We start from the raw sequence: 27,117 nt of genomic DNA on the forward strand, positions 1-27,117 counted from the left end.
ATTTTAATCCTGAAGAAATATAGTAAAATTTGACATGAAATTTACATGTGAAAAATTGCTTGTTTTACTTTATACTATCAGCATAATTTAAATCCTGACTTTGGGTTATCTTTTGGAAACTAAATTTATTTTTTGAAATTTTGACTGTGAATTTTATTCCTAAGAGACCTTAGAACATTTGCATAGTTTTCTATTGTGAGAAATATTATTCTGTTGTGATTTTCCTATTTAGAGGTTTGGTTTTTGTGAAGTTTCATGTTGTGCCATCCAGGTCAGCACAGAAAGCAGTTAAGCAGGTAAATAATTCTACTGAATACTCAAGGGCAGAAGTACCATGAGTGCCAACAGAGAGTTACCTCAGTGGAAAAAAAGGGCTTTAGCAAGGTGAGACACTAGGGCTCATGCAAAAACAGATGAAGAAAATGTCTGTCCTGGTAAATGTAAATGCAAGTGCAGCAATTGAAATTTTTGGTTGGTAAAATTAGAGCTAATAATTCTAGTAGAATGAACTGGACAGAAATGAAATTTTAAAGCAATGAGCAGGATGAGATTGAACGGTCTGCTTTGAGACCTTGGAAATAAACAGAAGACTGAAGAATGGGTGTAAAGTCAATTGAATAAAGGATTTATTTTTAAGATTTAGGAAGAAAATGCCACATTCATACAATCAGATGATAAGCTCAATTCCACTCTATTAAACAGCTTAAAGGCTAAAGTAGCCTTATAAAATTCAATGGAAATAAAGTTTACAAGATAAATTATTATTGATAAAAACAAATTTTGGTAAGAAAGTAACATGAATCCATGACTGCTTTCTTAAAATAGCTTTCAAAACAATAGAACACAATAATTTGAATTTTTTAATAGTAAATTGACATATAGGTTCACTGGTCGGTGTGGAGTACCAGTACCTAGGCATAGGTCAGACTAAAATTCAAACACTGAAATACTTTTCTCTTTTGCTATTTGCTTAAATCCTTTCAAATGTGAACATGTTTTTTAATTGTCCTGTGAACAATGTTGGCATCTTAATTTTAAAATAATGGTTATTTAAAAAAAACCCAAAACATTAGTTATTATTTTGGTTTTATTTAGCAGGCATGAAAGTGGATCAATGTTATCGAGAAGTAAGCCAAAAATAGCACCAGCTACTTAAAATATATTTCTCTCTTGTACTGTCACACTGGTTAATGTTCATATCCACATGCTGCTCTGATAGTCACAAATTCTTTTTTCATAATGTTCTTTGTTTCTGCGATGTTCAGTAATAACTTGTAGTCATATAAAAAGACAGCCCCAAATAGGAAAATTTGCTCTTCATTTACTGAGTCACTGTGATTAGGGTATTAGACAGAGCTGTGCAGACACTTTCTGTACATTACCAGCTGGGAAAAAGCCCAGATTTTAGGCCTTTGAATCCCAGATCCCTGCATTATTCTTTATTGGCTGGGTGTCAGTTTTCTGAGTGGTGTAAAATTCAACCAGTATCTCCTGAGGCAAAATGTCAGTGAATTCACCTACCCAATTATTGAGTCTTCTATAAATTTGTTATTACATTTTTATTATATAGGTAATAGTAAAATGCCTTGGGCATCCTTGCATAAAATAGCTAAAGCAATATTAAGTTGCCAGCAGAACAGCAAACCCTTTTCCTGTCTCTGTGAGTTGGAGGGACTCGCTTTGCTCAAAGTCTCCATAATAAGATGGCTCTTCTATTATGTTCTTATGAAGGTCATTGGTTCTGGACAATTTCAGGCAGATGGTGGAACAAGAGTTTCTAATGTAAAGTGCTCTATTGCAAACCTCTTTTGAATTAAGGTCAGGGTAGCTTCAACACTTTTACAAGTGAAATAATCCTGATGAAACTGAAATAGACATTCATGTTATTGGGATTGAAAGAATCAACGTTCATTTTGAAATTGATGTAGAAATTATATTCTGTATTGTCCTGTTGAACTGAGTCAAGATACTTTTCTGTGTGGAATATGTTGCCATAACCTGATCTTGAGAAAGTGAGCGTTGGTAGAAAGGGTAACATCTGAAACAAATGTTTGCAGTTCCCTGGCAAGCTGCCTGTGCAGAAAGCTCCTTTGCAGGGCTCAGCTCTGGTTGCAGGGGCAGCTGCAGGTGTGGGTGCAGCTCCCAGGTCACTGATGGGTGTGACAAACACAGGAATGCATTGCAGAGAAAGGGAACAGATCCTTTCCAGGACAAAAGCTGACTTCTTCCTTGAAGTGTACTGGCATCATGTGAGTTTTCTCCTGATTCGACATCAGCCAGCAAACTGTCAGCCTTGTCCTAATCTCGCTCTGACAGTGGCCCAGAAAATCAATAACACTGAGGCTGGCTGAGGAGAGAGTTGAGAGGACTGACTGAGACTAATGGCTCCGTAGGCACAATCACAACAAATAAAGAAAAGCACTTTAGTAGTCCATGTGCAGCTCTCCTGCAGTACTAACATTTTTGGGATGTTGAGATACCTCTTGTACATCTCTTATCTAAGGAATGCATTGAATTTTGTTTTACACTTATATACTTAATTTCTAGTGATGCTTTCAGAAAAGTGTAACCTGAGGAAATTTGCTGTTATGGGAAATTACAGAATTCTAGGAACATACCTCATCTTAGAAAATGTCTGACAGTGAACAACTACACTGAAATATGATGTTAAGAGTTAGGAACAGGAATGCTGTAGGAGAAGGCACTTGGCAGTAAAAATTCTTCAATAGCATTCCAGGAAAAAAAAAGCATTTGGAAATTTTGGAAAAGGCATGCAGATTGGTGTATGGCTTGCATTTGTAGTAAGTATTACCTGAATATGGTGGGTGCTTCATGTCCACTCTAAACTGCATCATTAGGGCCATTGAGTTGATCTAAAAATGAAATCAGGAGTGTCAAAGTTGGCAGCTATAAACTGAGGGATGACAGTGTCTGTGTGCTGTCTCAAATGAATGCACTGTTATTTGAAAGTTGTAATCATTCTTCTGTGAGATTCCTGTGCTTGAGTGAGCTTTATATATGTACTGGGTCAGTGAAACACTGGACCTCTATCTCATTTATTGGATTTCAGCATGATGGAGCTTAAGATGTGAAGTTTTATTAAAGTGGATAATCTTCAAGTAAACTTTTCTTTAGTTTGAATAAATAAAAACAAATTAGTTGTCCAGAAAAATCTGAGAAAACAAAATCTGATTTCAGTGACTGTAATGGTAATATAACTGTGTGCTTCACTTCAACAGTATGACTGACATCAAGGTAAATGTTACAAAAACTGAACAATAAAGGTGCTTTTCTATCCATGGCCTCATCTTCATTGCTCCTTCTTCCAGGGAGCATAAGGGGGATTTAAAAGCAGATGTTGTATCTCTGTAGCACAGAGAGCACCACAGCCTAAGTGTGGCAATATTGAGAAGTGTCTATTAATAGAATATGGTTGACTTTTTTTTGGAATTTCACATGCAGGTATCCTTATACCTTTCAAGGAGATTAAACTGATAAGATCAGAATTTGTACTCTGAATTAAGTTGCCATGTATGGGTTTATTCAAGAATAGCTGTTGTTTTCAGTTCAGATATCTTTATTTCAGATCAATGTTTAAATATAGCAGTCCTTAAATGCTGTGTGTGTTGTGACAGGGAGCAGTGCAGACACCAAATGTTTTTCCTGTGGTGGGAAAGGCAGTGGCCAACCCAGAGGGGTTGTGGAGTTGGGCACAAGAGCAGGAAGGGGATGGTGGACAGATTGGCAAGCAATTTTAGTGGAGCTGCATTTGTTTTCTTGCTCTGGCATTAGCCGGGGTTCCTGGAGTTTCATTGCCCCCAGCTGGCCATTCCTTTTCCTCTGGTACCCACCTGCATTTCTTGTCTCTCCGGGCCAGGGTGAGGATCCGTGCTGGGGATTCCATCCTCCCTCTGTGCCAGCTGTCCCTACTGCAGGGCCCCTGGCACTGCTGGGCCCTTAGGTTCAGCTGGGCAGAGATTTAATTCCATGTGTTCAGTGTTGTCTGGCTTAATTAATCTAATTCTCCCTTTGATTGAAATTTTCTCTTTTGACTGTCTCATTAAAAGGTTGAATAAAATCTGTCTTAATTTGTTGCACACTATTTTTCCCTTCCTGAGGCACACTTTTTAGAGAAAGCTTGCATGTCCACATGTTCTGTTCTCTCTTCTGTGTTTTTGTGTTTGCTTGTTGCTCTCATTTTATATGAAATGATGTGTAGAAATATATATGATGCTATATATATTTAATGTAGAGAATAAGATAATTTTAGGCTCCTATCTTGACTTCCTAATCTTTCCTGTTATTGCATTTTGTTTGTGTCTCAGTTGGGCACTGTGTCCCTGTGTTACCTGATATTGCATTAATGATGTTTATTCTTTTCATCACACTAAGAGCTCTGAATGTCTCATTTTCAGTGCAGTTTGCAATTTTTACAACTCTGCCCTTTACAGTTTTCAGAAGTACTGTCTTCCTTCTGCAGTAAGCTATTTTATGATTTAATCCTATATTTGTCTTGTTTTCCAGCTTTCATTCTTTCTCTTGTCTTCTTGGCACTGAGGGCACTACTCTGTTCTTTTGTCTTTACATCCCTGCTCCAAGAGTCTCTCACTTTTTCTGCAGCATTAAGTGACTGCATTAAAAAATTACAGAATGATTTGAGGGATTTTAGATATTTAAAATGACTCTATGTGTTACAAATGTAGAGTTTGTACAAATTCTAGAGTTTGGAATTGCTGATTTGATTTTAGAACTTGTAGTGGGCATTGTGATGGAGGCAGTAAAATGTCAGAAAAGGGGGTTTTGAATGGATTCAGTTTTATTCCCCAGAAAAGATTGCTCAAAGGAAAAATAAATTCATTATATACTATGTCAGGAAGACTTTTAAGAAATCAGTTGCTCAGTGTCAAAAATCTTCCTGCAAAATGAATAATTTTTATCCTTTCAATTTGGAGTTCCCTACTTTTCACCACTAACTTCATTTCCCAGTGTTTTCTAATGTCAAATGCAAGTTCAGTGTAAGTGTGCTGGTGCTCCATGTCCTCATGTTGGTTCTCAGTTCTCCTTCGTCCCATGTTTCTCTAAAAGAAGAGAGAGGAAGCCCTTTGTTTAGGCTACATGTTTTAAGAATGAAGAGTGTTTATAGAGTATTCATCTGTTTTTTCTTCTCCATGATACATATGGTGACATCACTGCATACTTTTAGAAGGTTTGGACAATGCAAAACCAGCAGTGAAAATGGAGAGAGCAAACAGAGCATGTTTTTATAATTAACTGCAGGACTTGGAGCATAGCTTGTGAGTCATGTTGGAGAAAAAAGCTTACTTAGTTCTGAACTAGAGAATGGGCTTCTCTAGGCTTTCATATTTGATGTCCACAGTTGTTCAGGTCGTCATTCTTTGTTCTCTCTAGTATCAGATTTTAAAAAGCCAAAGTATTTCTTTACAAACACCCCAGCTGCTGTTGTCGACGTTTGGCAAGCAAATACCAGAACATGGATGAATTCAATTGACAGGTGAAACCCCTCAGTGTTTTGTTAACATTCTGAAAGGGTTAACCACAGTACCTGGAGTCACCCACAGGTACAGTCCTTAAATGAGTTGTTCAGGATGCAGTCTGAGAAGAATGATGAAGCAAACCTGGTTTGTTTTTTTTTTTACTTAACTAAGATAACCATTTTGTTACAATGTCTGTAGCCTTATGTAAAATGCATTTTACTATTGGATGACATTCTCAGTTATAGTGCTTCTAAAATTACCTAGGATAGCTAATGGTAAGTAAAAAAACCCCAGTTCTTTTGCATATGGAATTTCCTCCTTATCACAGACCTTTCTAATTGTTCAGGCCCTGCAGTACACACCAAGTCCAGCTAAAGCTTTTTCCATTTCTCCTGTACATAGGTAGGGCTGAATAACCACTTCCTTTACCTTGCATTATATCAAGTATTTATTGCCATTTCTTTTAGCTACATTCAGCAAGTATTTGATATTTGTTTTTATTGCAGTAGTTTACCATTTTTGACCCACAATCAATTTCTTTAAAAAATTTAGATCTATTTCTGGTGCTCCACTAAGTTCTTCCTCATCTTCCATCCATGAAACTTTCCCTCTCAATGATCTACTTTTTGGCACAAATTTAATCCTGTTAATTTCAGACTGTTTCTGTTGCTCCTAAATACTATTTTGAATTCTCACAGAATCACTGGGTTGGAAGAAAACTTCAAGATGATTGAGTCCAACCCAGCCCCAACACCTCAACTAAACCATGGCACCAAGTGCCACATCTAATCTTTTAAACACATCCAGGGATGGGGACTCCACTTGTCCCCAGGCAGACCATTCCAGTACTTTATCGCCCTTTCTGTAAAAAACTTTTTCCTATTATGCAACCTATATTTCCTTTGGTGCAGCTTGAGGCTGTGTCCTCTGGTTCTGTCAGCGCTGCCTGGAGAAAGAGATCAACCCCACCTGAGTACAGCCACTTTTCAGGAACTTGTAAGACTGATAAGGTCACCCCCGAGTCTCCTTTTCTCCAGGCTGAGCACCCCCAGCTCCCTCAGTGGTTCCTCACAGGGTTTGTGCTCCCAGCCCCTCTCCAGCCTCGCTGCCTGCTCTGGATGCACTCAAGTGTCCCAAGGTCCTTCCCAAACTGAGCGGCCAGAGCTGGACACAGCACTCGAGGTGTGACCCCACCAGTGCCAGGTACAGGGACAGAATGACTTCCCTGCTCCTGCTGGCCACACCATTCCTGATCCAGGCCAGGAGCCATTGGCTTTCTAATTCTATGTTCCAAGGGGCATGGAATGACCTCCAGCTTCATGTCATTTCACAAATTTCTAAGGGTTCTCTTTATCTAAATCCTCAATCAAATTATTTAAATTGCACTTGATACTGGCCAGATCTCTCCCTGCTTTTCCAAATTCTCTTCCTAACATGACAATAATAAATCCACTTTGAGAGCACATCTGTCTGAGAAGTGTATTCACCTTAAGTTCATTTCATTAGGCTTGGAGTCCTTAGAGGGAAACAGCATTACTGAGCATCTAATATGCTGTGCCTTATTTTTGTCAGGCCCAGTTGGAAGCTCTCATGGATGGTATGCTGCCCATGAGTGCAGTATTGGTGAGGTTGGCCATACTTCTCCTAAAAATATTTAGAGAATTTAAATCAGGATATCTTTCCCCTCCTCTTTTTACCTGTGTAGTACAAAAGACACTTGTTATGAAAGGAAATAAGTTTGATTAAGCACAATCACTCTTAGATTCATGCTGGCTGTTTATTTCCACATCATTGTGTTGTATATGATTGTGAATTAATTGTTTAATCACTTTTGCTACAGTCTTTTTGGATAGTGAAATCTAGGAAGTGATTCTACAAATTTTTTCCCTTGGTTTTGAAAATATTTAAAAATTAGTTTCCCTTTGCTTGTCCTTGGCATGTCCTTTGCTACTCACTGATCTTAAAAAAAAATATTCACTAATATTTTAAAGATTATTTGATTATTTTCTCCAACAATACATGGGAATTTTATCAGGCTTCATTGATTGAAACACATATTACTTATCTACCATTTTTTTCCAAATATGACCTCAACTCCTAATCTCATAGTTAAAAATGCTTGTGTCATAATAACTACTCAAATTAAACTGTCTGGTGAAGGTTGAAACATATAAAACTTTGACTAATTGAACTTTCTCTGTAGTTGGGTTCTGTACAGTCCTTGTTAGGATTTGCTTGCACACACATTTTGTTATGACTTGGGCCTCACTTGTACTTGCTGAACAAAGCAAATGTTTTTGACTGTAAAAATTTGAATTTAGATTATGGTCCTAGATCCAAGGTGTCTTCTGGCCAAGTATTCCTGATTAGTAAAGATAAATTTTGCATTGGCCGCTAGTATTCCAAGGTATGTATTTAACTGGCACAGTGCTGTTCAGGTCAGCTGGGTTACAGTCATGGTTTATAACATTTAAAAATGTGGCTTATGAATCACAGCATCCTAGAGTATTTTAGAATACAGTTAACTCTTACAGAACAGAGTTCTTACACTATTTAGTGGTTTAAAGATGACACCTGGTATCCTCAGTTTCATGTGGAAGTGAGTTGGCAGCCTGTGTAGGTTAAGGCAAAAAAAAATGTGGCAGTCTCTTTTTGATTCCACAAGCCTTTGTGAATTCTCTGCAAAAATCATTTTCTTTGCTGCTCTCTCAAATATCATGCTTGTTGTCACACTGCACGTGTTTGGAGAGCAGGATATGGAGTTAATCTTTCTGTATTTTTCTCAAGTACAGCTGTTTTGAAAAATCAGCTGTCCTTTGTCATGTCAATTCTGCTCTTCAATGTGACTCCTCTGAATTTACCTATTTTCCAGAAGAAAATCAGAATTTTTCCAAAATTAGACAAATTGGAAGAAATAAATCATAAGGTCAAAAGACCATGCACTTACCTTTAGCCTGTAAATGGTGCTGCAAATTTTGGTGACCTGGTTAAATTCAGGGGTTAAACAAAGTGCTGTACACTGTTTCTGTCTTTAGACATTTGTTCTGTATCCATGGACTTATTTTAATGTAAATAGTCACCTCGACAGCTGTGTCCCCTTAAGCACATTTTATTTAGCAGCTGGATTATACACGTCACTTGGCAGCCATGGATTTTCAATTTTTCCCCGTGCCAAGGGGGCAGCTGGAATAATTTGAGTGCTCATTAATTTGGGAGAAATATGAGCTGCAAGTCAGACAACATGAGTCTTCTGTATGGTGTTGTACAAGGATAAGCGGATCAGGGTAGAAGCAATTTGCCCTGTCCCAAGGGGGTCTTCGTTTTTTAATAAGGTGGTTATGAAAATTCTATTTCTTTGCAGTTTAAAGAGTCTAATTAGAGCCTGTAATTTCTCTCGTATAGCTGGAGTGGATGAAGGTTAACATTAGGCCTCCAGAGTCTTTTCACATTCATTTACAGACTTAAATCAGGTAATAGTTTGTAGCTAATTAGAATGGTGTATTAAATATTTAGTTTGACTTCACTTAACTGTGAGAACACATGGATGCTGTAGGGCTACAAAAGTTATGAAGAAGTACATTTAATTTTTAATCAAATATAAAGGCATAGCAATTTTAATACTGACTGGTATAGTGTGACAGTCTGAGCAGCAATTGCCTTCAGTTGGTTAAAATGTCAAGATAAAGGAATTTCATGTCTATTTTATGTTCCTGCTGTAGCACTTTGAAGGTTCAAACAATTCACGGGTGTATATACATAGTGTCTGAGGGATTAAATATTTTTCAGCATAGCAGACAGTTTTTTTGTAAAATCTCATTCATTTTTCTATCCACTAACTCGGCGTTTTCGGAGAGATTTTCTTAAAGAGGTTGTAGTGTTTCACAGGAAGTCCAACAATAAGCACACTTTCCTACCAGAGTTTGCCAAGCAGTGGGTCTGCTGTTCCATCAGAGCAGCATCTGTGTTTACAGCTTCTCCTGCTTTGGCTGATTTTGTATTTCAGTGGACAAGTAAAGTAATCCTAAAATTCTACGCAGAAGCCTTTTCCTGTTCTTGTAAGTGCTCAGTTTTATTCTCAGGCACATGGTGTGATTCCTGGGGCTGTCCTGTGCAGGCCCAGGACTTGGGCTCTGATAATCCTTGTGGATCCCTTCCAACTCACATTCTATGATTCTGTTATTTCCACAATCCAAAATTCTTTGCATTCTCTGAGTAGACCTCATATACATTTCTGTGCTATCTTGTGAAAATCTTCCTGTTGCAAGTTGAATCCTTAGAACCTGAACCTTTTGCTGCTGAAGTCAGTATAAAACCTGTCATCAAATTCAGCTGTACAGAACCAAACACAGGCTACAAAGTGGAGATCAGCACCACATTGACTTCTACCTAAAATGGTTGGTTCAAAGCACAGGCCAGGGGGATTTACATCTCCTTGTAGTGAAGGAAAGCTCAATTCAAGCCTGCATGAAAAGAGACAGATATCCTGAGCCATGAAACACAGACCCTCACTTCAAAACAATTCTGTAAAATTTCTGCAAATGGATCATATTTTATTAAACTGCACATTTTAGTAATGCCTCTTGGTCAGAGCAGGAGTAGCTATGGATTGAATTTCCCTGCCTTAATGATTTTTTGGTGTGAAATTTATTCTACAAAGCAATTTTGTTGATTAATATAGAGCATCAAACTATTTCTGCACACCTGCATGGTACAAAATGACATTGCACAGATGTAGCTGTGATGTATCAGAAGTACCTTACACCTTTTATAATTATCCTTCTACAGTCTGGTGTCTACCAAACAAAAATTACATTCTGTTCACTTTTATCAGGTGATCAGGTGAAAATTTCATGCCATTTTACAACTTTGCAGGACCCATACGTATTTCCAGTGGGAGTTGTGTGTGCTAATTCCCTTGACAGTGAGTACCTTGGTACTATTGCTTGTGTGCTAATATCATCTTAGTTCAGACTTGATCCTCAGCTGCTCATCTTCCCAAGATTTCCCACAGTTTCTGTGGGAAATCAGTGAGCTGATTTCTTTTGCAATAAACTGAGTGCAACTCCCCCTTGTCTCGTGGGTCACTTATATCCTCAATGACTGGTCTGGATAGCAGTGAAATCCCTTGTTCATTTGTGAACAAAGCTGTGGGTCTAAAACTGGAGTACCAAAAGTGATTAAATGCTTCAAACTGAAAAAGGAAAAATCCTGATGAAGTGGTGACCAAATAATTGAGACAAAATAAAGAAGAAATATACTGTATATTTGACAGAGAAAAAAAAAGACAGAAGGTGTCTGTAACCTCCAAACAATCAAACCTTTTTGACTGTCAGCTTGTTCAGGCCTAAGATTCTTGGCTCATGATCTGTAGCTTTAATCTCAAGTTTCCTCTCCAGCATTTTTTGGATGCTAGAAACTCCATTACAGATTGGTAGAAAATCAGTGATAAAACTTCTAAATATCACCTTATTTTCTTACACTGCTTTCCCAGTTGCCAATTTTTATAAAATGGTTTATGACTGCAATAATCCCCTCAACATCAGCTGTTATGGGAGATAATAGCCGGTTGTCAGAGCATTAACCACCCTTGACTTCACTTTGGGCCATTATGTAACAAAAGAATGAACTGGTGGTAAAGTTGCCAGGTGTATTAAATTATATGATGAATTATAGAGACTCTGTAGTGGGGATTAGTGTCCAAAAGAGACTAGTGGAGATTGCCAAACCCATTATCTGATAGGACTGCTGGCTGGACAGAATCCCAGGGGTGAAAGGCCAGAGCTTTATCCATTATGTCATCCTCTAATCTGTGTCTGCACCATGCACAGTGAAGTACACTGTAAATGAGTTACCATTGTTCTGTCTTACATCCTGGAACTGGGTAATAGCAGAAGTGGAGACGTTGGCAGTATTTGGTTACTTAAATTTTGTCCGATTTTCATCTTTTCTCATGGATTCCTGCAAAAAAATTAGTTGATATACGAGGAAGTTGGGTAGAGTAGTAGCAGGAATTGTGTGAGCCTGCTTTTTCCACAGGAGCTTCAATTAGGTCCAAGAAAGTTGGTTATGTCATGGCTTCTGCTCTAATCCCTTCCCCTTCTCTCCATCCAGACAAATTAATTTGTTTAGGCTGCTATTTTGCATTTAAGGAAGAAAATGTATGTTCTACATTTCAGCAAATCCTCCAGGATTTTGAAGAATGTCAATATTAGGTATAGTTGAACTATGCTTGTGTAGTTCATTTAGGCTTGACTCGTTAATGGTTTGTAATGACTGACCTGGAATCTTGCAAATCAACAATGGAATTGAAAATTTCCTTTGCTTTTCAGATAATAGCATAGAATTTGTTCCTAACTCCAATAAATCTGTTTCATTTTACTTTGAAATAGTAACATTGTTATGATAGAAAACTGATGTCAGGTAACGTTTGAAAGTTTAAAAAAAAGTGAGTTAAAATTTTCCTCCTATACTCCATGTAATCGAAGTCATTGTGCTATGGTTGGATATACCAGTTGAACGATATAAAAAGCAGAATAAATAATTTTTTTTAAAACTCAGGAAAATATTTCTAAAATACTTCTTCAGTATTAATTTGTAGTACTTACACAATATCTGAAGGGGCTGTTTAAAGATTTTATTCACACTCTCTATATAGCTGAAATATTTATAACACAAACCCCATGGGGCACAAAGTAATTTGTTACAGTTATAGCTCATGCTGAAAATAGATGTTAGATTAAAGGCAACAAGCTGGTTTGGGGTAATCTCAGGATTTTGGGTTTTTTTGAAGAGTAGTCTTTGGGATGTCATTTCCTAGACATGATCTTAGTCAAAAAGTTTAATATTCTCAAAATCCGTGAGAATTGTGTTAGCTGAATGGATTTGTTAAACTGCTAAGAAGCATTTAGTACATTGAAGCTACACATTGTTGTACCACGCTTAGTACATTATTGGCTGCCTGTCTGCCATCATTAACATGTGCTGCACACTAAGCAGGAAAGAGAGCTAGAAAGGATTGCATGCTTGTTAGACCTATTTTGTCAAAGTTTTTTGTTTTGCTTTTAAATACCATCTCTTAAATGGTTATTTAATAGCATTTAACCTTTTTGCTCTGCCACATCTTTGCATATTATTTATTGTTAAGCTCCTGCTGTGCTGTTTGTGCCACCTGTGAGGGAGCTGATCTTATTCAGTGCAGTATGACCAATAATCAGGGATGTGTAAAATGGCTAAAACTTGTGTCCCATGTAAAAATCCTGTGTTGTTTTTGATTTTTTTCCACAGCTATGTTAATCATCAAACTCTTTTAGGGAAACAATGATCCCTGTGCTAATAAGCCTTGAGCTGGTCACTTTCTCATCACCTCCTCTGTCCTTGCACAGTGTAAAACAAAATAATCCCATCTCTCCGTGCTAGCAATATTTCTTACTTATTGGGTGAATTTTCACAGTGGGGAATTATTCTTTGTAAATCCTCAGTCGCATTATAATTTTCTGTAAATCAGCAGAGTATGTTAGCACATTTTCGGGGCTAGAAGAAATATCCTCACTTGATGTCTCATGTAAAACACGTGGCTTGATTGAGTTTCCAAAAGTAGCTCCCAGCAGCCCTAGACCTAGAAAACAGATCCAGAAATGCTCCTCACAGGTGAGTGTGACACAATGCTGCTGTCCCTGACCCCAAGGGATTAACTGCAACACCCTTTTCCTTTTCTCCTACATGAACTTTCTGAGATAGGTCTGTGCTAAGAGCTGTTGGGGATGTGGATGCTTGGGGAAGCAGGGCTCAGCTTCTTGATGAGTGTTTTTCTTGCAATCTTTGCTTACATCATCTTCTTTTCCAGTGACATACATGTTTCATTTATTTGGGTTTGTTTTTGCTAACTGTCCCATCAGTTTTTAGGGTACAATGTATGGAGTTTCAATATAACTGTAATGCAAAACATTATTATAAAATTGTCTGAGTACAGTGTGCAAGTGTTGGAAGGAAAAAAACATGAGGAAATGTACAAATGTAAACTTTCCCAGAAGAGGTATTTTGAATATAGCAGGAGGAAAATTAACAATGAAGAACCTTTTACTGAGTAACTTAACATTTCAGGATTCAATTTCATGAGGTAATGTCTTCAATTTCATGGCTTCCTTGCTCTGAGTGCACTGCAAGTTGAGGCTTTCAGCACCTCACGGGGCAAAGGTCTCCAACAGGACAGAAGATATTGAGGTAGTGCTGTCTTACATTGCATCACAGGGCTTTGCACCCTTCCTCCATAGAATTTTGTGTGCTCATTTAGATCATTGTCTTAGTGGAATTTCCTGTTAACTTATCAATGCAAATAATTGTTTCATTTCAGGTTTTTTTACTACTTCATAATAAAAAGTGAACTGAAGTTTAAAAGAGCTATGAAAATATTTTTAGATAAATTGAAGGTTCAAGAGTGACTTTATATTTCTATTTCTCTTTTTCCATCCCTGTTCACAGCCCTCTATGTTATGCCCTTAGCAAAAACCAGATGCACTGAATACACTTGGAATTTGTGTTAATTGTTGGATTGATTTTGTGTGTATCAGTTGATGTTAGTATCTATAATGCATTGATACATTTTACAAGTTCAACATTTTTCCCTTTTCAGATTTGGAAAGGTTTCTTGGGCAAAGACCTGGGGCCTGTTCAGATTTTTTTTTTTTTTGTTGTGCATTTTACTGATTATGATGAGTGGATCCAGTGTATAACTCTCAAAATCCTTTATGGCTGCATCCAGACTGTTCCTCACAGGAAAATGTGGGGTTGTGCCATCTCCTTAACACAGCGACCGACAGAATTCCCCCTTTTCCCACTGGTGTCTTCTGAGGTGAGGTGTACAAAAGGATTCTGGAGAGAGAGAACTAGGAGGATGAGATTATTTGAAGAAGAGTGGTGTTGAAGACTAATCTGGAAGTGGTGGCAAGCCCAGTGTAATGTTGGGTGGGAAGCATGAGATGCCTGGGAAAAGCTGTCTTGAGAGCTCTCACCTTGAGGGCCCTTGTAACACTTAAATCAATTCCTTTTTGTGAGGCTGCTTAGGAGTTCAGACAATCACTTGGTCTCACATTGATCCATTGTTCCCAGTCAGTCCATTTGCTCCTCTGTGCAGAGAATAGCTGAGGTGTTCCTGGACCACCACAGATTATCACTATGGGAACTTGAATTTTGTCCCTATATCCCACTTAAATTCCATAGCTCTTGCCACAGGATTATTTTTATTTCTTGCTGAGCCAGAAAGGAAAGACTGTTTTGCTGAAGGTGTCCATGAAATAGTTTGCAGCTGCAAACAGGTCTGCACTGTCAGCTTCAAGCAGAAGTCCCATTTCCCCACCCACACAGTATTTTAAGTTTCTGGAAATACTGTTTTAGCAGCTGTTTGGCACACAGATATGAATTCACAGTTTCATTGTGTAGAATCTTGCAGATTGACTTGTCTTGCTTAACAGAGATGGGAGAAGGTCCCTATTCTCTTTCCTACGCTGCAGTTTAATGAAGTTTCAGAGGTGAGGACACTTCAGGGACTGCAGATTAGCCCACACATAATGGATGGAACTGTTCAGTGAATATTTCAGATGGAGTGCTTAGCACTGAAATAGCTGTCATTTAAGTCATGATTCTTAGCTTTCCTCACTAATGGTTGAGTGTATGCATCTCCGAGATTTTAGATAAACCTTCTGTCCAGAGTTTAAAGGTTCAAACTTCAGAATATTCTCTGGCTGTAAAAGCAAGAAATTTACTAACAATACTCTCTTATTCTTCAAAATTTGAGGGGCTGCAACAAAGAAAAGAGAGCAACCCCTAATGTAGTCCAAACCATGATCTCTGCCTAGATAAGGCAACAAGAATGAAAAACCAGAGACTGGAAAACCAGAGAGAAAGCCAGATAAAAATACCAATAAATGTATGAAGTTATATATCAGCTTTTGACTCAGGTGTTTTACTCAGTGAAAGATTTATGTTCAGTTTTGTCTGAACTACTGAGCTTGGAGGTTTGATGCTTTAATATTGGTTAATTCTGCAGTGTAGATGGAAGTAGTTGCCAACTCAGCTTGTGACAGCTGCTGGCATGTTGTGCTTCTCACTAGTTTACTGTGGACTGCTGCTTTGGACCAGAGTGCACGGAAGTGACCATCATAAAATGCACTGTGGAATTTAGTTGGTTACATAATATGAATTTGATTCCACAGTTTGGAACCTTTTGAGCTTTTGCAGCAATCTTTTAGTGAGAAGAGGAACTGAATGGAGTCTCTTTCCAGGGAATGACCCTTCCAGGTCAGGAATGAGACATAATAAGAAGGTAACATGTGGGAGGTTTCCACAGCTGCTGTTCTAAATATAATTAAAATACATCAATCTCAAGTGGTATTCTTTGCCATTCAACACTTGCTTCAGAAAAATATGAAGTGAGAAAGTCACAAGCACTAATAAAGTTTCTAGTTCCATTGTCCTTTCAGTTTCTTTCAGCTCTCACTCCATATTCTGTGCACCTTGGCTTAAAAATAGCAGCCTACAGCACCTACTGTGCAGAAACAGCAAGGGTAATTGAAAAGGTTAAAGGTTCAAGTTTTTTGCTCTTGGAGTAAGCTTGGGTTTGTGTTCAGAGAATCTGACATCTACAATTTTCAGTTCTGTAGCTAGGATATAGAAATTCAAGACTAGTGCATCTGCCTGAGAACATTTTCTTTCTCCAAACCTGATAATTCATGATAAGCCTTAATATAGTTGATATAATACTTTGCAGGTCAGACACAGAAAATATTTTGATTCAGGTATCTCTTTCAAGTATCTTGTAAAGCTTTCAAAATTATCCAGAACTGAGAGGCTCTCTTTCTATGATGTTTTGGGGTTTTTTTTGCCACAGAGGTACTTAAACCTTCTGAGGCAGATTCCTTCTCTGATGGAAGTGGTCTCTTGATTCAGTCACAGCACTTGAATATTCAAAGGTGTTTTTTGCATTTGTCTTATTCTCAGCCAGAGCATATGTAGACTATGTAAATGTTACTGGATCTTCTGGGATGTGCCCATAACAACTTTGAATTTACTCAGACTCCCTTGACTGAGCATGCTCTCCATATGGATTCAAAGGAAGTTTTAGTGTCCCAACATTCTGCTGTGCCATAAGATACCAACATAGGTTCATCAGTGTGTGTCTGCATAGTGCACATATCTGTCAAAGCTAAGTTTCTATTTTGTTATTTTTTCCAAGGTCCAGTAAAAACAACAGAATGAGACAGACGTACCTTATACTTCCTTATCTATTATTAATTACAGAGATTTTAATCACATGCCTGAGCATACATATTTTTATTTACTATACTATCCATATTTATCAGCAGACTCTACAACATGAGTGCTATATGTGGGTTATTTGGGTAAAATAAGCATTTCCTGCAATCATTTTGCAAAGCAGGACTGGTTTGGCACACTTTCCATTCAGTTACCTCACAAGTACAAGAAAAAAATTCAGTGATCACTATTAACCTACCAACATATATCTTACCTGGGATCTAAGAATATGGATGGATATTAAGTCTGGTCCTTAATGTCTAATCAATGTACAATGACAATTTCACTGGTTATTACAATGCTATGTGTCCTGTTTTGCACCATAAATAGCCCATCACTGCACAGGTCTCATCCATTGACAGCAGTTGAAGAAATTTGAGCTTACCTTCCCAAATTAATGTAGTATTTCTGTAATATTCTGTAGTTATATTTTTATGTATCTGCAGTAAAAAAAAACCTGTTGCCACAGTAACTTTTTTCCTGTTTATTTGTGTTATACATCCAGAATTGTCACTTAGGGTACCTATCCAAAAGACTAAAACTAGTTTAAAACATGTGTAGAACTAAGCTTGTTTCAAAAAATGTGATTTAGAATGTAGAATTATTCATGGAAGTTACCAGTTTTAATATTTTATTACCTAAGCCACTGCGGTGGTCTCTGAAAGCAGAAAATAATATGCCAAATCTTTGTTTTATAAGAATGGGCTGCCCAGGCAGGTGGTGCAGTCTCCATCCCTGGAAGTGTTTAAGCAAAGCCTGGCCATGGTCTGATTCACAAGGTGGTATTGGCTCATAGGTTGGACTCAATGATCTCAAAGGTCTTTTCCAACTTAGTTAATTCTGTGATTCTGGGATTCTTCTGCAGTGCACAGTTAATGCTTTTCACTGTAAGCTCACAGTGAGTTAAGTTTATGAGGGTGGGTGCAATGACCTGATCAAATAAAACTTTTAGAAGTAGAGGAATAATCAGAATTGTTTTCCATCAGAACTGATCTTGAGGATTTTTCTCACTATGCTGAATGAAGAATTAAACAATATTTGCAATACCTATTTGTGTGTCTTTAAGGTCAATGTAGAAGGAAAACTTTAAAGTATCAGTGGCTTTAATTTTAACTAAAATACCTTCCTGTGATGCTGTCATGGCTATTTTCTTACAATACTACCATGAATAATAGTCATTCTATTAATTCATGAAGAATATAGGAAGGGTATTTTAAAATTATAGTGTGACTTGTATTTCACTGTATATTTCACTTTTTACTTCATGCTGTCCATGGCAAACATCACTTGTATAACATGTACCATGGAAAGTGTGTGGAGGAAAGCACACAATACCTTGGGATAGGGAAGGAAACAGCACTTCATAAATTTGGATCACTCACCGTCTAGTTCTCCGTTTTATAGATTCCTTTATTTTTTTCAAGTAATTGCAATTAGCAGATTTTTATCATGCTTAAAATATTTTCTAGCAAAACTAAGTAAACTAGATATAGAAAATATACTCAGCAAAAAATCATTAAAATCCTTGCAACAGTATCCCAGAGACAGCCCATTCCTCATGATAATCCATGTCACCAGTTTGTTGAAATTTTATTTTTTGTAGGTTATTTTGCTGCCTCTGCCTGTTATCATGCTTACTGCTCATCTGTTTAGATAAGGCTGGTCTCCTTTTATTAGGAACACAGTCTAGTTTGATTCTCTTTAGATTAAAGCAGATCATTAAGTATAAATTTCTCTGAGTATTCAGTCTCATCATAGGCTATTTTCAAGCATCATTTGCAGGAAGATAAAACATGACAGTGATTTATGCTGTATTTTGAGACTATAAATCTCACTGTGCACTTTCATGTGTCTTTGCAGAACAAAGAATTTCTTTATTAATGCTTTCATAGTAATCAGCAAAGTATAAAAGCACCATTCTTTTGTTTAATGTTGTGTTCTTTAGAGTCTTAGAGTTGGATTATGCAGACTGTTGAACTCAAACTTGCAACACTACACCATCAGTGTGTGGACTTTTTAAACCACATAAATCACAATTCAGTTCTGTGCATATTTTATGTTTGAGAGACTGGGGAAAGTTTTGTGATTGGAATCTCGTCTCTAGGCATGATGATAACACAAAGCACTGGGTATGCCTAGAAACAGGATGTGGCCATTAAGAAAATGGATAACAGGGCAGTGAGAAAATAGGGTGTCACAACTGATAGTAAAGACGGAGACTTTCAGAGTATTTTATTACTAGTTCTGTGGGGGAATAAAAACCTATGGGAACTTAGTATAAAGTTGGTTTATTCTACAAATGTTATCATTTGTGAATGAGTAAAAATGCTAATGGGAAAAATTAGAAGTTTTTTTAAGTTTCCAAATGAATCAAATTATATTAAAGTGCAACCTCTGACTACCTGTCTCTGTGGTGACAACGATATTGTGTCATATGAACCTTGAAAACAGGGGAATTTTCTTGCCTGGTGTTGCAGATTATTTATCCACAGAAGTATTTGCTAGTTAAATGCCTCTTCTACATAATAAAAATTTTCTGGCTTCATAAGTGCAGAACAGATTTGTCTGAAACATACCATTTTGTACTCCAGTGGTTTTAGTTTATTCTTAATTACACGTTAAGCATAACTGTAGTTAAAGGTCAGATATTAAACACATTCAAAAAGATCAACCATTGTATTACACACAACAAAAACCAATTTTGTCAGGAAGACATTAATGGCAGAAATATATTTTTAAGCGACTATACTGCTTAACCATTAATACTTTCTTAGAAAGGGTTTTTCCTGTGAATTACACACCTGTATCTGAAGTTCCACTAGATATGTTTTAAATGCAGTATTAACTGATATATCTTTTGCATTTTACTTTCAGGTCCGTATTTTTACCTATCTGATTGGAAGAGAAGCTGCATTTGCTGATAACCTGAAGTGGATGGCCTGCGCTAACAAAGGTTGGTTAACCTTCTTCTGTGAAATCCTTGTTTTCAAAACCCCTGAGCTGAGCCCTCCTGCACATCTGACCCTTCTACAGACATGGCACTAATCGAAGAGGATGGGTTGTTTTCTTTTTCCCGGAAAATGAAAATACTTAATTATCTTCTAACACACAATTTAAAGAGCAAAAACCCCCAATTCAAAATTTTCTTCCTTAAAATAGGTATGAAGCTTTTAAATTATGTGGTCCTAAATTTTTGTTCAGAGAACAAACTAATTTCAAAGCATTTGTTCTCTTCTATCTGTTGTTACTCAGAGTGAGTTTGGTTTCTGAGAACATTGGGTACAATCCTGCTGAGTTAGGCAGGATTGTAAAACACCAGACATCCTTTCCCTTGAGGAACTGACAGTGTAATTGAAAAAACTGGTTTATATCCTTTAAGGAAAAGAGCTTTAAACATTCAAAATGCTGAGATGCTGCAGTAAAAGGATTGACTAGTATAAGTAGGAATGACTCAGGCAAAAAACAGCCCCAAACCCCAATTAATCTTCACGTTTTCCTTTTTCTTTCCCCTTGGAAAAAAAAAAAAAAGTTCTTTTTTCCATTGTGCCACATTACATTATGATGAATTGCATCAGGTGCTATCCATTTAGTCATTATTTCTCTAACTACTGTTATGTCCAGCTGATGGAAATTACTCAGTTTGAAGTCTTGTCTTAATCAGCTAATATTACACCATAATTTAGTTTAAATAATAGTATAAGAATCCTTTGAAGCATCTTTTTTGAAGACAATTTAATCAACAAAATCTTTTAACTTTTTAGCCCAGCACTGCAAATTCATAAAGATCTAAGTACAGCAACTCAGAAATTAGGACCAGGCAATGGAGGCAGCCTTAGCAGATCATCTGGTCCACGTCTTCCTTATTCCCACAGGGGAAAAGTGGTCACCTTTGTCATTCTTCAGGACTACTTTGTTCTTTTCAGAGCCATGTTGCTTTGAGTCAGAGTCTTACTCATATGAATCAACTAAACAGCTTAATGACTGTTACGCCTATAAATTTATTTCCCTCTCAGTTTAATAGTTACAATACCTGCTCTCTGATAGCTTAATAATGTAAAAAATCTTCTACCTCTAATCATTAATTAAATATTTTTTTGTCTTTGAAAATCACAATTGGAAACAGCACGTCATGGTCAGACAGTTCAGGCTTAGATTTTTCCTTGCGGTTTTCACTTACAGCTTGTCCACTTTATTTCAGTGAAATGAGGGATTACAGCACAACAGATGAGGAGTGTAGTAAAGCTGGTCTAAAGACTGGCTGAATAGGAGGACTGCAGTTTACTCCTTGTGTGGGTGGGCCAAAATTTGTTGTTGTCACTGAGGGTGAATGACCCTAAAATCAATTTTCCTTGCAGTGATTTTCCCCTTGGAAGCACAGCATAGATGAAGGCTGTTTGCAGGGTTTCCAGCTGACTGGACTGTGCTCAGCAGCCCTTTCCCTCAAAATGGGTCACAGGGGAAATTCGCACCACCTTGCAAAACTTCTCTAGCTTCTAAATTCTGATTGTGAAACCTTGAAAAACCCCAAGCATGTTTTTCTGTTACATTTTTCTGTTTAAGTAGGGCGTATCTAGAGGGAGCTTGCTTAATGAAGCAAAACACCAAACCATTTTAAATACATTAAAACATTCAAGATCCCCAAAATCCCTCTAGAACCGTTTGTGGAATTTGCAGTGATTTACTCTTCTGTATCATAAGCAAGTGCATATTAAGGAAAACAGGATTTACTAAGATTCTGAAGTGAACAAAGGTGGAAATTTCCTAGTGCTGAGTGTGCATGTGCCAGATATTAGCAGTAACATCTAGAACTCAGAAATGATTGGCACTGCCTTTCCCTCAGCATCACTTCCAGCAGAAAGCTGTAGAAATAAAGCTTGAGAGTTAATGCATTATTTGCTAACCAAACAGCTTGGATTATTTTATATTTTTTCAGTAAAATTCAGTATTGCAGTAGCAATTTGACAGCCTCTGTTTTACTTATTTGGTTTTTTTAACATTTTGTCCCGGGTCACCACTGTGCTTGGCATATTATAAAATAGACAAAGGATTGGATTCAGCAGTGCAAAGGAGCAGAGGAGAGCAATGTGGAGAAAAATGCTTCACATCTCAGGGAGCTGAGGGTGGCTCCAGCTCAGGCAGAGGACAGATGAGCCCCGAGGCAGGTTGTGCCCCAGCTGGAGCAGTTTATAGACCATTGCATCAGCAGAGGAGAGCTCTGTGCAGGAAGCCCCTGTGACATCCCATTATGAGCATGACCCCAGCCCCTCCTGCCTGGCTCTGGGGTGGCAGCCACTCACCGAGCCTGTTCACCTGCTCCAGGGCCTCCTGGGGGGAAAGGGGGAACCTCCATGGGGCTTTTACAGCTGCACGAAACAATGAATTCTCTCCTTAGTCCTCACCCAGAGGATTTTTTAAGTCTGCTGTTGTATTAGTTACAAGATTATTGCATCTCTTTTGCACAGTGCCCAGGAAACGAACTGCACTCCATGTAAAAATCAGCTGGAGGCATTTTGAAAAGTTATCAGTCTAATGGTGGACATTTTAGAGAAAAACAAGCCAAACATGCAGGGACTGTGTAATGGGGAAAAGCAGCCCACATGCAGAGCCTAAGTGTCTGTCTTTTACCACATTATTATACATCTCTCATGCTTGTCATTACCAAATCTTACCCATTTCCTTCACGAGTTTTTTCCTGCTGGGGAGGAAAAAAAAAAAAAGGTAGTGCTGACGGTGAGGGGGCTCTGAGTTGGCATAATTCACACACCAGGGAACTGAGGAGCAGGTGTTGGAATGCAAAAACTGGAGCAGGGGTTTGCTGCTCTTGCTGCCATGGCCTCAAGTCTTGATCTGCTGGTTAAACCTGGCTGTAGGAACAGTAAGAGTTTTAATTCCATGGGGTATCTCTGATCTCTAGATAAGAGATGTAAACTTAGCAGTGTAGGAAGGTAATTCTAGTGTGTTACGTATAGCTAGAAACCAATAAATTGTCAAAAAACCTAAATGTTAATTAAAAAATAACGAAAAGCATGTTATCTTATGCTGTCCTAGCTGTGTAATATAGTGACTTTTGGTAGGGGTTTCCCATTAGGAGAAAATCAACAAATATTTTCACTTGTCTTTGAAATGTTTATTTCTTTACTAAGTTTATACAGAATTAATCCCAACTTGCTGTCTCTTTTAGTCTTAGGAAATTGGGCTAAAACCTGTTTTCTCTATTGTGCAGTTTGGACATATGATTTGCAATGCTGCAACAAGGAATTAAGCCTTTGTCTGTACCATACTGCCTGGAGATTTCTTTTTAACATTCTCAGGAATACTGCAAAGAGAAATACCAAAAGATTTTTTGGGGGATTTTTTTAACCATAAACAGAGGGTTCTGCTTTCTCAAGTACAGGTTTCCTAATTAAACTTATGACAGTTGTTTTACTCTGTGGCTGATAAAGCTCTTAGAACCTTAAGACAAAAAATAGCCCTGTTCCGAAGCAAGAACTAAACCTTAATATTATGTGTAGTAGTCATTTAACACCCTCACACAATACTGGACTTAATGAAAAAAAATTCCTTAGAAAGAATATTGAATATTTTAGCAGTATTAGTACTATACTATGGGTATAATGACATAAGGGTAAGAATGAGATACTAGGAATATTTGAGATCATACGATAATCAAATTAGCTTAAAAACCCACAAACAATGCCTTTATTATCAAGTTGAAGATATCCATTAGGATACTGCTACAACTTGTTTCATTTTATAGATCTCTACTAAAAAGTCTATTCTTTCACTGTGCCTTAATTCACACACAGATAAAATTCATGCAGAAACATCCATTTTGTAGCATTTGAATTATGGGCCGGAGTATTGATTCAGAAAGTTCTAGATTCAGACAGACCATCTTTACTGTCTTGCCAAAATTGCCCCCATCTACAAAAACACAGCTCAGAAGTTCTTTGCAGCTGCCATGCTCTCTGCTGAGCTTAATAAAGCTTAATATTGCAGCTCCACAGAAGCTGTGATCTTGTCAAATGATTAAAATTGTAGGGAGGCCTCTTTCATGTTGGTCTTTTCTCATTAACAGCAAGTAAATGAAGGCAAGTGATGCATTTAAATAAGGTCTGATGAAATTTTAGCCTTGAAATTTGTCAGTCCTTCATCACTATTGCATGATGTGGGCTCCAGATGCCAAGGTTGTGATGTGTAAAGATACTTGACATCTAAGCACTGAAAAGGGAGTGGTGACAGCTCAAATAGCTGAGGCTCTGCTGTTTCTCAATGCTGTCAGGTTGGAAGGGATGCTTTAAAGCATTAACAAGGCTGTGATCACCTAACCACACTATCCTAGTTGTAGCCTGCATTTTCTGTGACCTGCCATACCTGTAAATCACATGTTACTTTTTGAATTTCAGTCACAGAGTAGGGATGAATGTTTCAGAGCACATGCAATGATCATTCTGCTACTGTAGTTCTGCTCCATCGTGGTTCTTGAAACAGGAAAAAGTGGGCGAGATATAATTGGGCAAAGATGATGCCAGTTCTAAATTGTAAAGCAGAGAGCATTAAAAGAAAAAAAGCCCAAACCATTAAACAAAAAAGTATGGTCTTGAAATAAAAGTTTAGTACATACAGTGTAGTGGTTCATGGCAGTGTAGGAAACCCTGGCCTTGAGGGCTGGCCAAAGGCTTCACAGGCATCTGTTTTCACCAGTTATTACTTTTTGAGGCTGGGCTGATGAAATATTCCTCTTTTGTATCTTCTCTTTGGAAATAAGCAAAAAACATGACAGACATAAATCACATCCTACTTCTTCTTGAACACTTCTTTTATTTGTTCTCTCTGGTTTCTCACTTGGAATTGTGCGTTTTCACAGGGTTTTTTACTCAGATCTCTACCCTGGCTGACGTGCAGGAGAACGTTATGGAATATCTGCATGTTCTCAGCCGACCAAAGGTCATTGACCAGGAGCATGATGTCGTGTGGACTGAGGCATACATTGACAGCACTGTAAGTCTGCTTGATAAATCAAAAATATTGTGGTAGAAACACTCATTATGAATCTGCTTTCTGTTGCTGGATTGTGCAGTGTAAGAATTGGGACCTGATATCTTCAAGCTAAAAGAAAATAATTTAATATTATTGAACTTTAGCAGATATTTATCCATTGTAATTGCATAGAAAATACTGAAACAAACATAACTCGGGGAATAATTTTGACGTTTATGATTTCCAAACCTACATTTCTTGTATTAATCAAAAATGGGCATTGAACAGATATTGATTATATTGAGTAAACATTTTTTTTACATGTTTTAGAACATGTCAATGAATATGTGGGTATAAAGATACACACTGAAAAGAATCAATAGTTTTAGTGCAGAAAGGTGACTCAGTATCCAACTGTGATATCTTGGGGAAGAATATTGAGAAGATTCTGCCTTTTGAAGTGCATTGAATGGGTGGTATGTTAAAATAATTGTCATAATTATCTAATTTTAACTTGACATCCCTGTGAAATATTAGAATTGAAGCACAACTCCCTATTATGCAGTGACTGAGCTCTTGTGGTACTTCTGTAGCATGTGTGGTAAATCATCAGATTTGCAGGTAAAAGTTGTTCATATTCATGGATTGGTCTGATATGGAGTTTTATCTATTTTCTTTTGCTTATTATATTTCCTTTGTTCCAATTAAAATATTTTGGTTAGTGTATTATACATAGAACAAGAGTCTGTACAACTGTGCCATTTAGTTCAGGAGATGCCAAATATACAATGTAATGGATAGAAGATCACAAATTACTCGTAACACAGATGTTTCTTTCTTCCTGTTTTAAATTTTCACTTGATGGGTAAGATGGGAGGATCCCACCAGCTTCACTCTGATGTTTGGTGGGTTTTGTTTGTTTTGGGTCTGTGTTGCTTCTAGATGGTTCAGTCTTAAACCTATATAAAACCACCCTGGGAATAGAGTTTTCATTTCATTTTTTATTTTAATTTTTTAATTGTTTAGGCCTTTTCTAGTCTTCATTTGTGACCATGGGTAATGAAAAATAAGTGTTTAAACTGAAGTTATAAAGGAGAAACAAAATTTAATTGCTTTAGAAGGAATTAGCTTATCTCTGTTGCCTTTTTAAAAATAATGTATTAATCCAGTCTCCCCTTTGCTGTCTTTGTTTTATTGAACCACAAGAGGAGATGAACAGAAAATATGTTTTATTACTGTGCCTTCAGGGCATCCCACGAAATGGGGAGATGACCAGGAGAATCTTGTTCTCATTCACTTATTTTTTTTTAATGCTTGGAGTAATCAGTGTGTGAATGTTGAAGGGAGTTTGTGTGTTTGCTAGCGAGAGTAGCAGGAAGATACTCAGGTAAGTGGTGTCCTGGTGCAACTCTTTTTCTTTGCCTATGAATCATTCATTAAAAGTATTGTAAACAAAATCTTCCTTCTTTCTCAGTACCAAATCTCTACCTACCAAAAAAGCACAAATTGCTGTCTCAGAATTAATTTGACACTTTTGCTTTTGCCTGTTAATCTGTATTTGCAGGGAGAAAAATACTCAAAAATTAGTCTAACTTTCAGGGATTCTCCTGTAGGTTATGGAAAAGCTAAGGGAAATTAACAACTTAATGTTGTGTGAAATGCTAAGTGAATAGAGCAGAGGTGAGTAAAAGCAAGTGAATTTAAGAACACTAGAGGGAGTGTAGAGAGGGAATCTTGAGAAAACCAGAAAATCAAAGACAATGGAACTGTTACAATCTTGAAGAATAGAACTGCTTAAATCCAAACAAAATCTCTTTTGATGCAGTCAAAACATTTCCAGGTTCTTCTCTTTATCTCCTCTTGTTTTCCTGCTCTCGTGACTAAACTGATTGATATCACTGTGAACACACTCACATATATAAATATACATGCCTGCACTCGTGCATACATGCACACATATTTTTTAAGTGCATGAAAGCTCCATTCAGGACCTTAATGTGTTGGATTCTATAAGAAAAGATTGAAAAATAAAATAACATTATCTGCTTACTTGCAAACTACCTTTTTCATCCCATTCTTCCCACAAAAAATACAAAAAACCCAACCAAACCCCCAAACCAAACAGACAAAGTAACAGGATAAATTAGGGTATATAATACAAAATATACAATCTGAAACTTGAAAATAGGAATGAAGAGAACATTTTACCAAACCAGGTTTGCTTCTGCCTCAGCTAAAGCTACCTGAGTGCTGTTTTCAGAGACAAATTCCCTGACCATCTCTACGGCTTTGACATTGGAAGTGCTGTTAAAATAATCCTCTCCATCCCATAACT

General features: G+C 37.4%; 1 protein-coding gene across 10 annotated transcripts in view; it reads left to right on the forward strand.

The window, feature by feature from the left end:
* CACNA2D3 (calcium voltage-gated channel auxiliary subunit alpha2delta 3) overlaps positions 1–27,117 on the forward strand; it is a 474,873-nt gene that overhangs the window by 312,326 nt on the left and 135,430 nt on the right. For all 10 annotated transcript variants that reach the window (XR_010368516.1, XM_064432564.1, XM_064432563.1 and 7 more), the window contains 2 exons: positions 19,677–19,755; positions 24,670–24,803. Coding sequence is in view for 9 of the 10 variants with exons in the window: in XM_064432564.1 (XP_064288634.1) it covers positions 19,677–19,755; positions 24,670–24,803 (213 nt within the window). In the remaining variant the exon portion in view is untranslated. The remainder of the gene's footprint in view (positions 1–19,676; positions 19,756–24,669; positions 24,804–27,117) is intronic.

The sequence above is a fragment of the Passer domesticus genome, chromosome 9 (assembly GCF_036417665.1).
Source record: "Passer domesticus isolate bPasDom1 chromosome 9, bPasDom1.hap1, whole genome shotgun sequence".
Taxonomy (NCBI): Eukaryota; Metazoa; Chordata; class Aves; order Passeriformes; family Passeridae; genus Passer; species Passer domesticus.